The 12871-nt window shown below is 41.3% G+C and overlaps 1 protein-coding gene across 6 annotated transcripts in view; it reads right to left on the bottom strand.

Annotated features, from left to right (window-relative positions):
* myo5aa (myosin VAa) overlaps positions 1-12871 on the bottom strand; it is a 53492-nt gene that overhangs the window by 24654 nt on the left and 15967 nt on the right. For all 6 annotated transcript variants that reach the window (XM_083921272.1, XM_083921276.1, XM_083921275.1 and 3 more), the window contains exons 4-14: positions 11810-11954; positions 10356-10512; positions 9064-9207; positions 7054-7135; positions 5891-5998; positions 5401-5507; positions 4805-5070; positions 4569-4650; positions 4325-4465; positions 3510-3635; positions 2672-2755 (exon numbers count right to left, since the gene is read on the bottom strand). In XM_083921272.1, the coding sequence (XP_083777398.1) occupies positions 2672-2755; positions 3510-3635; positions 4325-4465; positions 4569-4650; positions 4805-5070; positions 5401-5507; positions 5891-5998; positions 7054-7135; positions 9064-9207; positions 10356-10512; positions 11810-11954 (1442 nt within the window). The remainder of the gene's footprint in view (positions 1-2671; positions 2756-3509; positions 3636-4324; positions 4466-4568; positions 4651-4804; positions 5071-5400; positions 5508-5890; positions 5999-7053; positions 7136-9063; positions 9208-10355; positions 10513-11809; positions 11955-12871) is intronic.

The raw sequence follows: 12871 nt of genomic DNA, 5'->3' as shown, positions 1-12871 counted from the left end.
AGAGAGAGAGAGAGAGAGGATGAGAGAAAGAGAAAACAGGGAAAAAGGAAGAGCTACAGGCGGACTAGCGTTGTAAGAACGCCTCTGTTTACCTTCTGCTGGCAGGGAAGGGTTGTCATGATGAGGACAGAACCAAACATACATGGACAACATATGGAGACACAGTGACAAAAGAAACACAATAACATTAAAGGGAAAGGAAACCCACAGCTCAAGTTCAAAATCATTATTACCCCCCATCCAAAACCATCATACACATGTATGATTCAAACTAAAAAGTAAATAAAAGCAGGCAGACTAATGATGAGGCTGAAATGGATGGAAGGAAGATAAAAGGATGATGATTTCTCTCATGAACGCTTTGGGGTGTGTTTCCACTGAGCTCCATGCGTCCATGAAGTATCAAGCATGTCTGTGGTTCCGTTGTAATTTTTGATCACACTCCTGGATAGCGAAGCATCATGGGAAATTTCTGCATCAGACAATTCTTGATTGCACCTTATTGATTGGACTTGGTGGGCAGATGTCGGCCTGAATGCGAGAGTCCTGTGTGTTTTACAGATCCTAATGCAGTTTTGAGAAATGCAGGTACTTTGGAGCCAGTGCAACGCTGAATTATTTAACTGCATACATTCGAAAGCAACACGGTTCATGTCTTATTTTGACAGAATAAATAAAATGTGTTGAAATAAAGTACTGATAGAATGCACTGGCAAACCAACATTACATGCTACATAGAAGAATGTTAAATCAATATGTGTGGTACATCAATTGAATATATGTCTGCGTACAGAAAAGATCACTTCACTGGAAGTGTGATTTTATATTGTTTTTTTCCTGTTTGAGATTGGCGCTGTCGTAAAGAGTGCCAGACTCAGCCGTCGTGTCATATTTGGGGACCTGTCCGTCTTTATAAACAGTTTATACATACATTTATAGACAGATCTCCCGGTTCAACTTTGATTCACTGTACTTGCCGTAGTTGTGCACACAAAAACTTTACTTATTAGCAACATGTTCAGGTGTGCTCTCTCTGGGTTTGGATAATTGATCAAGACTGTTGTCTTGTTTATAACCTGCACAATCTTCCGACTGCACATTTCTCTGTTCATGTATCACAAAAAGACCTGCAGAACTGCCTCCATGCTTCATATCAAGGATAGTCTACCTCCTAATTTTGTATTTTGCATGTTAATGTGTAACATAGTCATGTTATGAAAACAGCTGCACAATGTTTCAGCCATTAACTGACCATTTAGGGAGGGTTTAAGTCAAGGTCTTGTGGTTAAAGGTAGCTACTGAAATTAAAGTGTGCAAGTACACGAAGAATAAATTCTCACACACACACACACACACACACACACACACACACACACACACACACACACACACACACACACACACACACACACACACACACACACACACACACACACACACACACACACACACACACACACACACACACACACACACACACACACACACACACACACACACACACACACACACACACACACACACACACACACACACACACAGAGAGAGATGGGATAAGCTTGGCAGGGAAGTAAAACGAAAGTAAATTAGAATAAATCTCATTAAAAGCTCATTATATTTAATCCCAATTGTTTAAATCTCACTGATTTCCATTGAAACAGTCAGACTATACATCAATGATCAAGTTTGTGTTTGCGCATGTGCGTGTTTGTGTGTTTTAAGTGATTGTGTTAAAGGTTAGAGCAGACAGTGTTTCAACCCTTACCCAATTCTGCTTTTGTTGAAGTCTATAAAAGAACAGTCAATGGTCACTTGACTGCATTTTGGACAAAAAAAACAACAACATTGTTTGTGATCAGCTTTTTCCTTTGTTTTGATCCCTGTAGAGGAGACTGTCTGGTTTAGTGTACAGTAGATATTTTTGCTAAATATTTAAGATTTTAGAACCTAAGAGAAAGGAAATATTTTTTGCGTGAGAAGTATACAACATTATTCCCACAAGACTTTTGGAATTACATTTAAATATAGATATAATGTAAAGTATTAAGTTAGGATTTCAGTCAGGATGAGTCACCTTACAGGAATATTTCAATGCATTTTACAACCCAACACCGCAAACACACATTCAATTATGTGGTAATATATCTCTTATATATATCTCCTGTGTGTGTGTGTGTGTGTGTGTGTGTGTGTGTGTGTGTGTGTGTGTGTGTGTGTGTGTGTGTGTGTGTGTATGTTTGTGTGTCTGTGTGTGTGTGTGTGTGTGTGTGTGTGTGTGTGTGTGTGTGTGTGTGTGTGTGCGTGTGTGCGTGTTTTCAGGCTGGTTGGTTATGTGTTAATACACCCTAAACCTCCCTGTCCATAAATCTCCTGGATCGAGCATTTTTCAACACTTCTGGCGTCAATCACACTACCTGAACATGGCCAGAGGAGGGCGTTGCTTCCCTGAGCCTTCTGGTCAGTAAACAATAGTCTATTTTTACACAGACCAGGTGAACCAGCTTTCCATGACCTGCAGGCTTCTGGATTTGATTTCAGTGGACACTTCATACTGTTTTAAGTTTAAAAAGTGATGTGTATATATATATATATATATATATATATATATATATATATATATATATATTTATATATAGTATATATAATGTAGATGTGTGTCTGTACTCCTCACCTTGCTAGCCTTCAGCACATTGATCTGTTCTACGTTCACCGTGTCCTTGTTCTTCTCCAGGAAACCTTCACACTGGTATTCCACCTGCTCGACAACAACAGAGCAGTTTGTGTTACAATACCTGTGAGGAAATTTCTCTGGAAATCCAGGTCTTTCATAACTGATGAAACAGTTGATCTACTCTCCCTTTCATTGTTGGACTCATAATCACATTCCTGCAGGTGTTAACAAATAATCTGACCCAAAGAAACATGTTCAGGGTACATTTATAAAAGGTCAACAATTCTATCTCTTGGTTTTACATCAAACTAAGGTGGCCAGTGGCAGTATCATCAGCAATATCAATCTTATCAATCTGTCAAAATGTTTGGTCAGAAATATCTCAAAGGATCATATTTTAATATCAGGGGAAAGCCTGCATTAGAACTTGGCCCTGTTAATCTGTAACCTGATAGTAAGGATCCAAAAACAGACATTAAAAATAACTGTGTCATACAGCTCCTCATTACAGCATATGAAACTTCTTACACTAAGTGGATTACACTAGTCACAAACACACACTCTAATCATTTCATAACTGTTTTTTAGTGTGAAAACAATTTAAAAAAAACGTAATCTGTCCTCGAGCAATCCTAAAAATAACTCCAGCACCGCAGCAACTACTGCAGCAAGTCTCTCCCTAAGTGTTGGGCTAAAAAGGCACCTGCCATGCAAGTACTTATCTTAGCTAAATAAGGAACAGAAATGTGATTGCAAACTTCCAAAATAATACATTTACCTCCTCTAATACTATGACATCACTTTGCGGACATGAAGCAAACACGTCAGTTATGCCTACCTTATCAGCAAAATGTTGAATGATGAAGGCGCGGTTGGACATGCGTGGCTTCTCGAAGAGGGAGCAGGTCTTTAGGTGGGTGTTGTAAAGTTTCTGAGCCCACGAATCATCCGAACCTTTGGGCATCTGGTAAAGAAAGGGGGAAGACACGGTGTAAACTACCAGTAAGAAAACATGTATGTAACCACCTGCTTAAAAACAGAGACACAAAGAACTGAACTTTTCAAGTAATAACGGTATTGCAGTTATTGGATTTTAAGTGAGTGTCTTTTTCTGGTGACGTTGCACAAGAACACATTCTTTTCTTCTTGGCCTTGATTTTTTTTTATTTGCATGACCCTGCAATTATGTTAGCAATGTGTGGACCACCTCAAATGTCAACAGCTAGTAAAAAGACCTTGCGGTTGTTAAGAGCCACAGAGAGATTAGCAAGTATCGTTAAAAAGCTGGCTGAGCTGTGAAAGTGTGCAGATACAATCATTGCCTTCACTCTACACTGGCTGCAACCTGAATATTAACTCAGATAACTCTGGATATTTCATATACACTCACCCAAAGCTAGGCCCAACGTTACTATAAGTTGTGAACAAAACAAACATCAAATCCAAATGTGAATTGAATACAACTGAAAAAAGCTTTGTCTCCAATTCAGTTTTCTAGAAAGTGGTCATATTGGGTTTCAGAGCTCCTGCAGCTGAAACCGGATGTGAACTGTGAGAAGTGTAGGTGTTGGAGATTTGGGTCTAGTGTGTGGTGGGAGGCCCTGACAGGTCGACCGTCAAAACATGTAAAGCACTAGGTAAAAAAAAATGTACCTTGCACTCCTCGTCCAACAGGTCCAGGACTCCCATCTTGGCTTCTATGAGGTTGATGCAGGGCTGATTGTCGTAGAAGTCAATCAGGGTCCAAGGGATCTGCTCCTTCATGTACTCCTCCTGCTCCAGCTTGAACACATGCTGCACACACACGCACACACATAGGGATTAAGCTGAGTACACGAATCAAAGAATTAAAAACACGCCATTTCACATCTGTAAATATGACTCGCATGCTGCCCACCATGTTGAACTGTTGCTGGAGTTTCTCATTGGCGTAATTGATGCAGAACTGCTCAAAGCTGTTGATCTCAAACGTCTCAAACCTTGAGAGGAAGAACAGAGGAGTCAACCTGCAATTTTCTTCACTACTGTATTGAGCTGTAGTGTACACAAATACAGACAAAAACGACTAATGAGATACATTTAAAACCTCAGATCGTTAGTTACTCCACACAGACGGTGAACGCACAGACGTACCCGTAGATGTCGAGGACCCCGATGAAGGAGTGCTGTTTGATATTGGTTATTAGGGCTTTGTTAACGTGCTCCACAATCCAGTTGAAGAGCTTGGCGTAGATATGTTTGGACAGCGCATCACGGGCGTTAGTGGCCTGCAGACGGGGGAGGGTCTTGACATACGTCTCTGTGGCCGTCTTCAGCTTCCTGTGGCACAGCCACTGGGACATGTCCTGGTAGCTCACGCCTACCAACTCGCAGAATGCCGTCAGGTGGCGATTGTTGGGCTACAGGGAGAAGAGAAGATTTTAATCATCGCTAGAAGAAACCCAACAAGACTTCAGCTAATAAAAAGTGGATTCCCTCATTTGGACTCTTTCACAAAACTTTTGAACAATAATATTTTTTGGATACAGGAGTCCAACAACGCAATGACACCATCTCTCTCTCACAGGATGGAATAAGCAGTACTGACTTATTACCCAACAGACCCAACCATATATTTCTTTTTAGATTTCTGTCTAATACAGGCTCTAGATACAAAGTTGTAAATATCATTCATCAGTTTTAACTTGTCTCACTGACAATCTGCACTGGAGTATAAATATTATCCTCACAGCAATGACGCTGCTGTCTGAGTCTCTGTCCTTTATCTCCACATTTCCCAGATGAAGAATAGCAGCCAAAACCTGGAACAACCCCATCTGATAGGACTCATTGATACCTGGAGGGAGAGGGAAATGGACACACACACACACACACACACACACACACACACACACACACACACACACACACACACACACACACACACACACACACACACACACACACACACACACACACACACACACACACACACACACACACACACACACACACACACACACACACACACACACACACACACACACACACACACACCACACACGCACACGCACACGCACGCACGCACGCACACGCACACGTTATTAGTGAGTTGTGACCCCAATGATGAATTGTGAAATCCTTAAATTATCACAAATTTTAAGAGCTGTTACAATGTGAACATTTTCCAGAAACATTTCCTTGTATATTTATTTTTATATGTGACGGTGTACATGTTACCGAGCAACGTGAAGGCATGGCGAGCGGAGGACAACTCCTTGGTGTCATCCACACCGTCAATAACTGGGCTGCGGCCCTGCCTGGTGTACAAGAAGTCGTTTGCACTGCCTGAGTGAAGAGACAGAGAGGGTGAATAAATTACTAAAACATGCAGCATGTGCAGTTTTACCTTGTGCAACTTGTGTTCAACTGTGCTATTACAGTATCCCCCTTTATCATACAGAGCTGCTTTGGAAAATAGCTTGTGCCTCATTTAAGAAATAAAAACATTTATTTTCTGATTAGCTTCTCTCTGTTAAAATTATACACTTTGACACCAGTGCATATCATTATATCACATTTTTGCAGATGGTTCAGGATTCTTAGAAAAAAAAATACATTCAAGAATGTAAGAATTATGTTTGCTCAACTTTCCCACAATCGGCTTCTTTATGCACACCTTACACTGAATTAAGGCATGGCCTGTTGCCTGGCAACGAGAGGCACTGACAACCCCTCCATTTACTAAGCCAGGAAGTCAACAGGAGAGGAAAGGACAGCAGCTGTGTGAGTGTGAGGGAAAGAGAGAAAATACCAACTGAATGGCTGTAAGTGACAGCGCCAGCAGTGTGCATGTGCGTATGTGTGTGTGTCATGACTAGGATGAGCAGGTGCAGGTCCACAGTGGGGACACTCTGTATGAGATCATGCTAAACCACAGAGTCAATGAGTTTGATACGTCTGCACTGATAAAACTGATAAAATCTGATATCTGGCAGTGCTCTTTATTAAAATTTCCTTGGAAATGTGGAGTAGAAATATTTTTTAAAAACTGGATCAGTTCCAGTTAATGTTAAAGTTGAAAGCGGTTCTTATTTCAGTTCCCCCAGTTCAGTTTTCAGTTCAGTTTCAGAAAAAACACTGCTCTTACAACGAGTCACTGTGTTCACTGTTGATTCTGAACTGCGGTCTCTAATGTAAGTGCTCTCGGTCAGATAATACAGTATGTGTCTGTGTCATGTAAACATGAAAACGATAAGTTGTTCCCTCCGGCGCAAGAAAGTGAGCAGATTTTAAGATACTGCTTTTTTTGTAATTGCTTATGGTGTGACTGTACAGTTAAAGCCAACTGTCACTGTGCAGCTCTGTGTGTGTCGATGAATGCGCACGTGCGTGAGACTTACTCAGCTTCAGAGTCTTGAACTCGGGCAGATGGGATGATGCACAGAGCTGATAGAAGATATGATAGTTCCTTTCCTCATCCGCCTGAAAGAAAGCATGAAGATATGTGATGTGACAGAAGTGCTCCACCTACATTATGCTCAGTTTATTTAGATACATTAATCATATTGATCTACACATGATACCCTTTTTTGGCCTACATTCATGCAGGGAAAATCACACGTGTCTGTGTTAATGTATAGTCATTTGTGCTTTACATTATACAGTATAACAGTTTAACATCTGGAGGTGGCAAGTTGGGTGCAAGAGTTGGCCCACCTGTGCATGCTCTCCCATACCCATGTTGAGGTGATACCTGATTGATCATAGAGCTATGGAGCTACAGATTAATTTCTAGACTAAATAATACACACGCACACACGCACACGCACACGCACACACGCACACACGCACACGCACACAAGCATGTGAAAAATGTGAGACAGAAAGTGATTGTGTTTTCTGTCAACATCCTCATTCCCCAACAGTGCTGTCTAATGACAGCAGTGTGTGCGTGTGTGTGTGTGTGTGTGTGTGTGTGTGTGTGTGTGTGTGTGTGTGTGTGTGTGTGTGTGTGTGTGTGTGTGTGTGTGTAAAGAATATCCTTCTTTATCTAGACGCTGCCTTACAGGCTCCACCAGTGAGCAAACACACCCGCTGACTATACAATTTTAAAAAAAAGCAGGTAAACTTGATATTCATAGAACTTGGACACAACCACAAAAAATTAAAGTTGTGAGATAAAAATAATAATAATAATAATAATCATATATGCTTGTTAAACATGTGCAGTGATTTGGCATCTCTGAGACTTTGCAGAGGCAGTAATGACAGAAAGAAAAGTATATCTGAAGAAGGATTTATATAGGGGAAGAATGTCTTTGAAATGGGAAAGAGAGAGAGGTAGAGAGCATGCTCGTGTGCGCGCGAGAGAGGAACGGGGGTAGGAAAGGAGTGCCGTACTGTAACCTGGGGTGACTGTTGAATTGTTCACTTTGTTTCCTCCTACTTGTCTTTGTGGAGAAGGAAGTTATTACTGCAAACTTCTTCTGCTCTAAAGCACACCAGAGGCAGTGTGACTGTTACTTTGTTTGTGTGTGTGTTTGTGTGTGTATGTGCGTGTGTTGTTGACAGCACTCCTTCATATTTGTGAGGACTTTAAGCATTGACATTCAAAAGTGAGAACATTTTAAACTTTTTGATGATGGTTAACACTGAATTGTGGGAAAATAAGTAAGGGTCTGTAGACTCCCCACCAGTCAGACAGAACAGAGGTGAAACATCTAATTTTTAAAAGAATATTATTTTCGCCTTCATTTGAAAGTGATAGTAGAGTCAGAGACAATGAATGCAGGAAGAAAGAGGAGCATAGGACATGCACAAAAAGGCTCATGGCTTAAGTCAGAACAACTTTACATTAATATGGTTTGTGTCCAAACTGTATGTGCATGTGTGCGTATGGTGGGTGTAGCGACACAAGAGTCACATGTAAGTCAATTAACTGCTGAGTCATGGTCCCAGTCTGCCTGTAGCTGTGTGTTTAGGTGTGTGTTGTGTCATTTACAATTACAAATTAGGGAGACAGTCTGTCTTTTTAATATGACGTTCTAATGTAAGGGCCGAGGGCCAAACACACATTAACACCTTACATGTAGTTTTATTGTAATGTGTGCAGCAGTTTTCTGTTTACAGATAAATACAATTCCATTTGGGATTTTTGCAGAATAATGGCTCAAACTAGGAGGTAAGATAAAGCTATAACTCACAGATTTTGGCTTCCATACTCTGTGCATGGATATGTGGTAGCTGAGGCAGGAATAATTGACAGCCAATAAAATAAACACAAAAGAGTATACAGAACACCCCGCGTGTGTGCGTGTGTGTGTGTGTGTGTGTGTGTGTGTGTGTGTGTGTGTGTGTGTGTGTGTGTGTGAGTTCATACAAACTTGAATTTGCGTTATGTGTGCATTCACCTGAAACACCACACGTGATTTCTCCAGCAGATATGTTCTCATGTTGGCGCCGATGATACGGTAGCGGGTGTCGAAGCCGATCTCTATGTATTTCCCAAAGCGGCTGCTGTTGTCATTTCGGGTGGTCTTTGCATTTCCAATGGCCTGAGAGACGGAAGAAAAATAAGTTTTCAACTTAGAGCAGCTGGTTAGCTTAGCACAAAAACTGGAAACAGCTTAACCTGACTCTCAAAAGTACTATACACCTGTTCCAAAAACTAGTAGGCTTGAACCTCCCATACTGTGTTTTACAACCTGAAATTAGTTTTTTTCTCTGCACTGCTGTGCTGCTATATAGGCAAATAATTACACTGTAGTCAGCAGCCTTTAGTTCGATACACAGGATAGACGGGTGGACACACACACACGTGCACGCACGCGCACATGCACACACGCAAACACGCACACACGCGCTCCATACAGCCGGCTTGAACACAGTTAAGTCTTGTGTGAGCACAGAGGGTTCTTGCTGAGTTGAGGCCAAACACACAGTCTTTTACTGCAGACAAGGAGTCTTTCAGCAGAGCAGATATTCTGATGTCTGCCTGCATCAGCCAAACACATAAACACCACGCACAAACACTCACCCTCTCTCTCACGCACACACAGGTTTGGTAAAATTATAAAGTTTCAATGCAACCATCTACTCTGCATCCAGGCTTGAAGGCTGAAATGACATCACTGCAATGAAAGAAAGCTTTCTATTCATTCTGTCAGCTCGTCTCTGATGAGGTAAAAGTGGTGGCCGGGAAGCCGAGTGACATTAGTAGAGCGGGTGGAAAGGATGGGCAGGGTGGGGGATGTCAGGAGGTAGAGGAAGGGGGGAGGGGCGGTGGCATATGGGCACAGGGGAGTTTTCCAAGCCCTTGTGTCCTTATGACTCCACAGGAAGAAATACAAAACGCACACACACTTAAGACGAGGCCGGCGTTATGACAGTGGAGAGCAGCTCGAGGCCAGGAAAACACAGAGTGTAGAGGAGAGACTAAAGGAAGGGAGTAAGTAAATGCCAGTGGATAAGAGCGAGATAAGAGAAGGACAAGCGGTGTGACATTCAGCCCATATCACCCATATATCAAGTAAGCTTGTGAATATACTGCACATTAATTTGAAAGGGAAAACAAGCATCAATCTGCAAACTGCCAGTAAAAATGATGCAAGACAAATTATACAAAGTTGCATTTCACTGGGTTTCTTTACGTGTCCGTAGGAAACTGGAAGTAATCCATGTTTTTTCAGCCTCCTGTCCTCACCTCCATGATGGGGTTGGAAGCCAGGACTTTCTGCTCTACATTGGCCTCGCTGGTGGAGCCGCTGACCGTAGCAAAGTATCTCATGGCATATTTGGCCGATACCGTCTTTCCTGCTCCGGACTCCCCACTCACAATGATCGACTGGTTCCTCTCATCCCTGTAAGATTTAACAAAAATAACAACACCATAAAGAAAATGTACATATCACAGGTTTAAAAACCTGTGAAGGATTTTGGCCATGCGCTAAAATGTCACCAGTCAAGAGAAGCTATGTATCGACTCCGACTAGCATAAGGTTTTAGAGTTTTAGTGTTTAGCCTTAGTTCATATGTTGAAGATAGGGCTAAAGGTGGTGATGTCTGTGATACCTGTGTGTGTGTGTACCGACCCTGCGAAGTTAGATGGTTGAATAATTAGAGTGTGGCACAAACAATGCCAGAGGTGTGACATGGGCAGATAGTACTGTAAGTGTCAGATGCTATCATCAACAGACACTTACAGTCCCTGCAGAAAAAGCAGGTGTTAACACACCTTATTAACCCTCTGTGCCTCTTGCATGCTTTAATATATAAACAGGCTCCCCTCGACAAAGAACTGAGCTAAAATCCTGAACAGCACTGCCTCCTCCTACTGATTCATTTCAGTATAGAAAATACTTCTAATTACATATTTAGTATCTTATTTATTATTTATTTTAATATATTCAGTTTTATATAAAATATGTGCTTCATTATTATCCCCCATGCTAGGTGATTTACACCGGCTCCCTGTTGGGTTTCATACAGATTTAAACATTTTAGGCACTAAACTTCCTTGGTCTAAAACATATCATTGATATACTGACTCCTTATGTACCTGCGTGTCAAAATAGATCTGTGGGGATCTGCTGGTTATTCCCTGGTCTTTGCTGGTGACACAGCGTGTCTGGGCCTTTGTGGTTAAAGCCCCCAGACTTTGGCACAATCCACCCACTGAGATTTGACAGGCTACAGCTGTAACATCTAAGATTATGAATATAATTCCTTACGCAGCCCTACACTGAATGAAAGGTGCTCCTGCATGGAGCAGAACAACTTTATGGCAAGTGCTTCATCATACTGGACATCACACTCCTGCCAGCCTCAAGTTAAACTACCCTGCATTAGTGAAGGAAGGAGGGAGATCTGAGTGCTGCATAAACTTGCTATATAATATTGTTAGTATACGTGTGTGTGCTTGTGTGTTTGTGTGTGATGACAAAAACTGCCAGACGGGAATTGACAAGTTGTACTGGTTGACTCCCGTAGAAAAAAGCGTTATTTTTAGAGCAAGGAAGAGAGGGAGAGAGACGGTGAGACCACCATGACCTATTTCTGGCTCAGCTTTGACCTACAAACCCAGAAGAGAAAGGGAGGGCTGAGCAACAAGGATACTAGAACCGAGTCTACTCAGGTAACACACACACACAAACAAACCTGGCCATCTGTTTGTAAGCTTCCTCTGCCACAGCAAAGATATGTGGGTCCATGTCTCCCATGTTCTGACCGCTGTAGGCATTGATGATGTCTGATCCGTAGATTGGCAGCGTCTCATACGGGTTGATGGCCACCAGAACGATTCCTACGAAACAGAGGGGAGAGAGATGAGCTCACCTGCTGCTGAACTGGACCACATTTAAACAGGTGACACACTGAGATGCGTTGTTCCAAACCGAGAGGATAGGAAGTGTAATTGAAATACAGCATATAGGCCTACTGCATTTGTTGATTATCAGAATTGAAGGTGTTAAAGTCCAAAGTGCTCTCAATAAGTTCAATAGAGAGAGGGATCTTGCATGTCTCCAGACTTGTAGCAAAAAAACGAAACATTTCAATCAACAGCAAGTGGTGATTCAAAGGTTTCAAGAACAAAAGTGACTATTTGAGTGAAAAAAAAGATGGAAACTAAATGAAACTGATTATAATATATTTGCATGTATATGTACATTGCGAATTAGAACCCAGAGGATGACGCATACCCACTGAAGGGGTTTAATTCACAATGATGACCCGCTCCCTCTGCATTATCCCACTTATCACACGGCTACTTACTAAAGAAATAAATCCTTATTGATCAATAAAAAAAAAATTTTTTAAACTGGTTCTTCAGAGTCTATGATCAGAACTGCGTCAATGCTGTTCATAAATAACAGACTGTAGAATGATCTAAATGACAATCAGAATAAAGTATTCAACAAAGCTGTGTAATAAAATCATATACTGTAGATGTTTTCAGCTCATTAGCGACGAGTTCTGCTTGAAAAAATGCTTGACTTATAGTGTAAATACAATACACTTATTGAAGGTCACAGATATCAAGGCAGTGCTTAACTAATAAACTGTAAAACATCCACTTTCAAACATTATTCAGCTGATTAGCATGCCATAATAAGTGCAAAAAGATGAATGAGGTTTCTATTGTTTTCTGTAACTGAGCTATAAACACAATGGAAATCAATGACAATCTAATTTTCATTTGACATATTGATTGTTAAATGT

This window comes from Echiichthys vipera, assembly GCF_963691815.1.
Source record: "Echiichthys vipera genome assembly, chromosome: 1".
NCBI lineage: Eukaryota > Metazoa > Chordata > Actinopteri > Perciformes > Trachinidae > Echiichthys > Echiichthys vipera.
The sequence above is the reverse complement of the archived record's forward strand: the minus strand, read 5'-3'. Positions and strand labels throughout refer to the sequence as shown.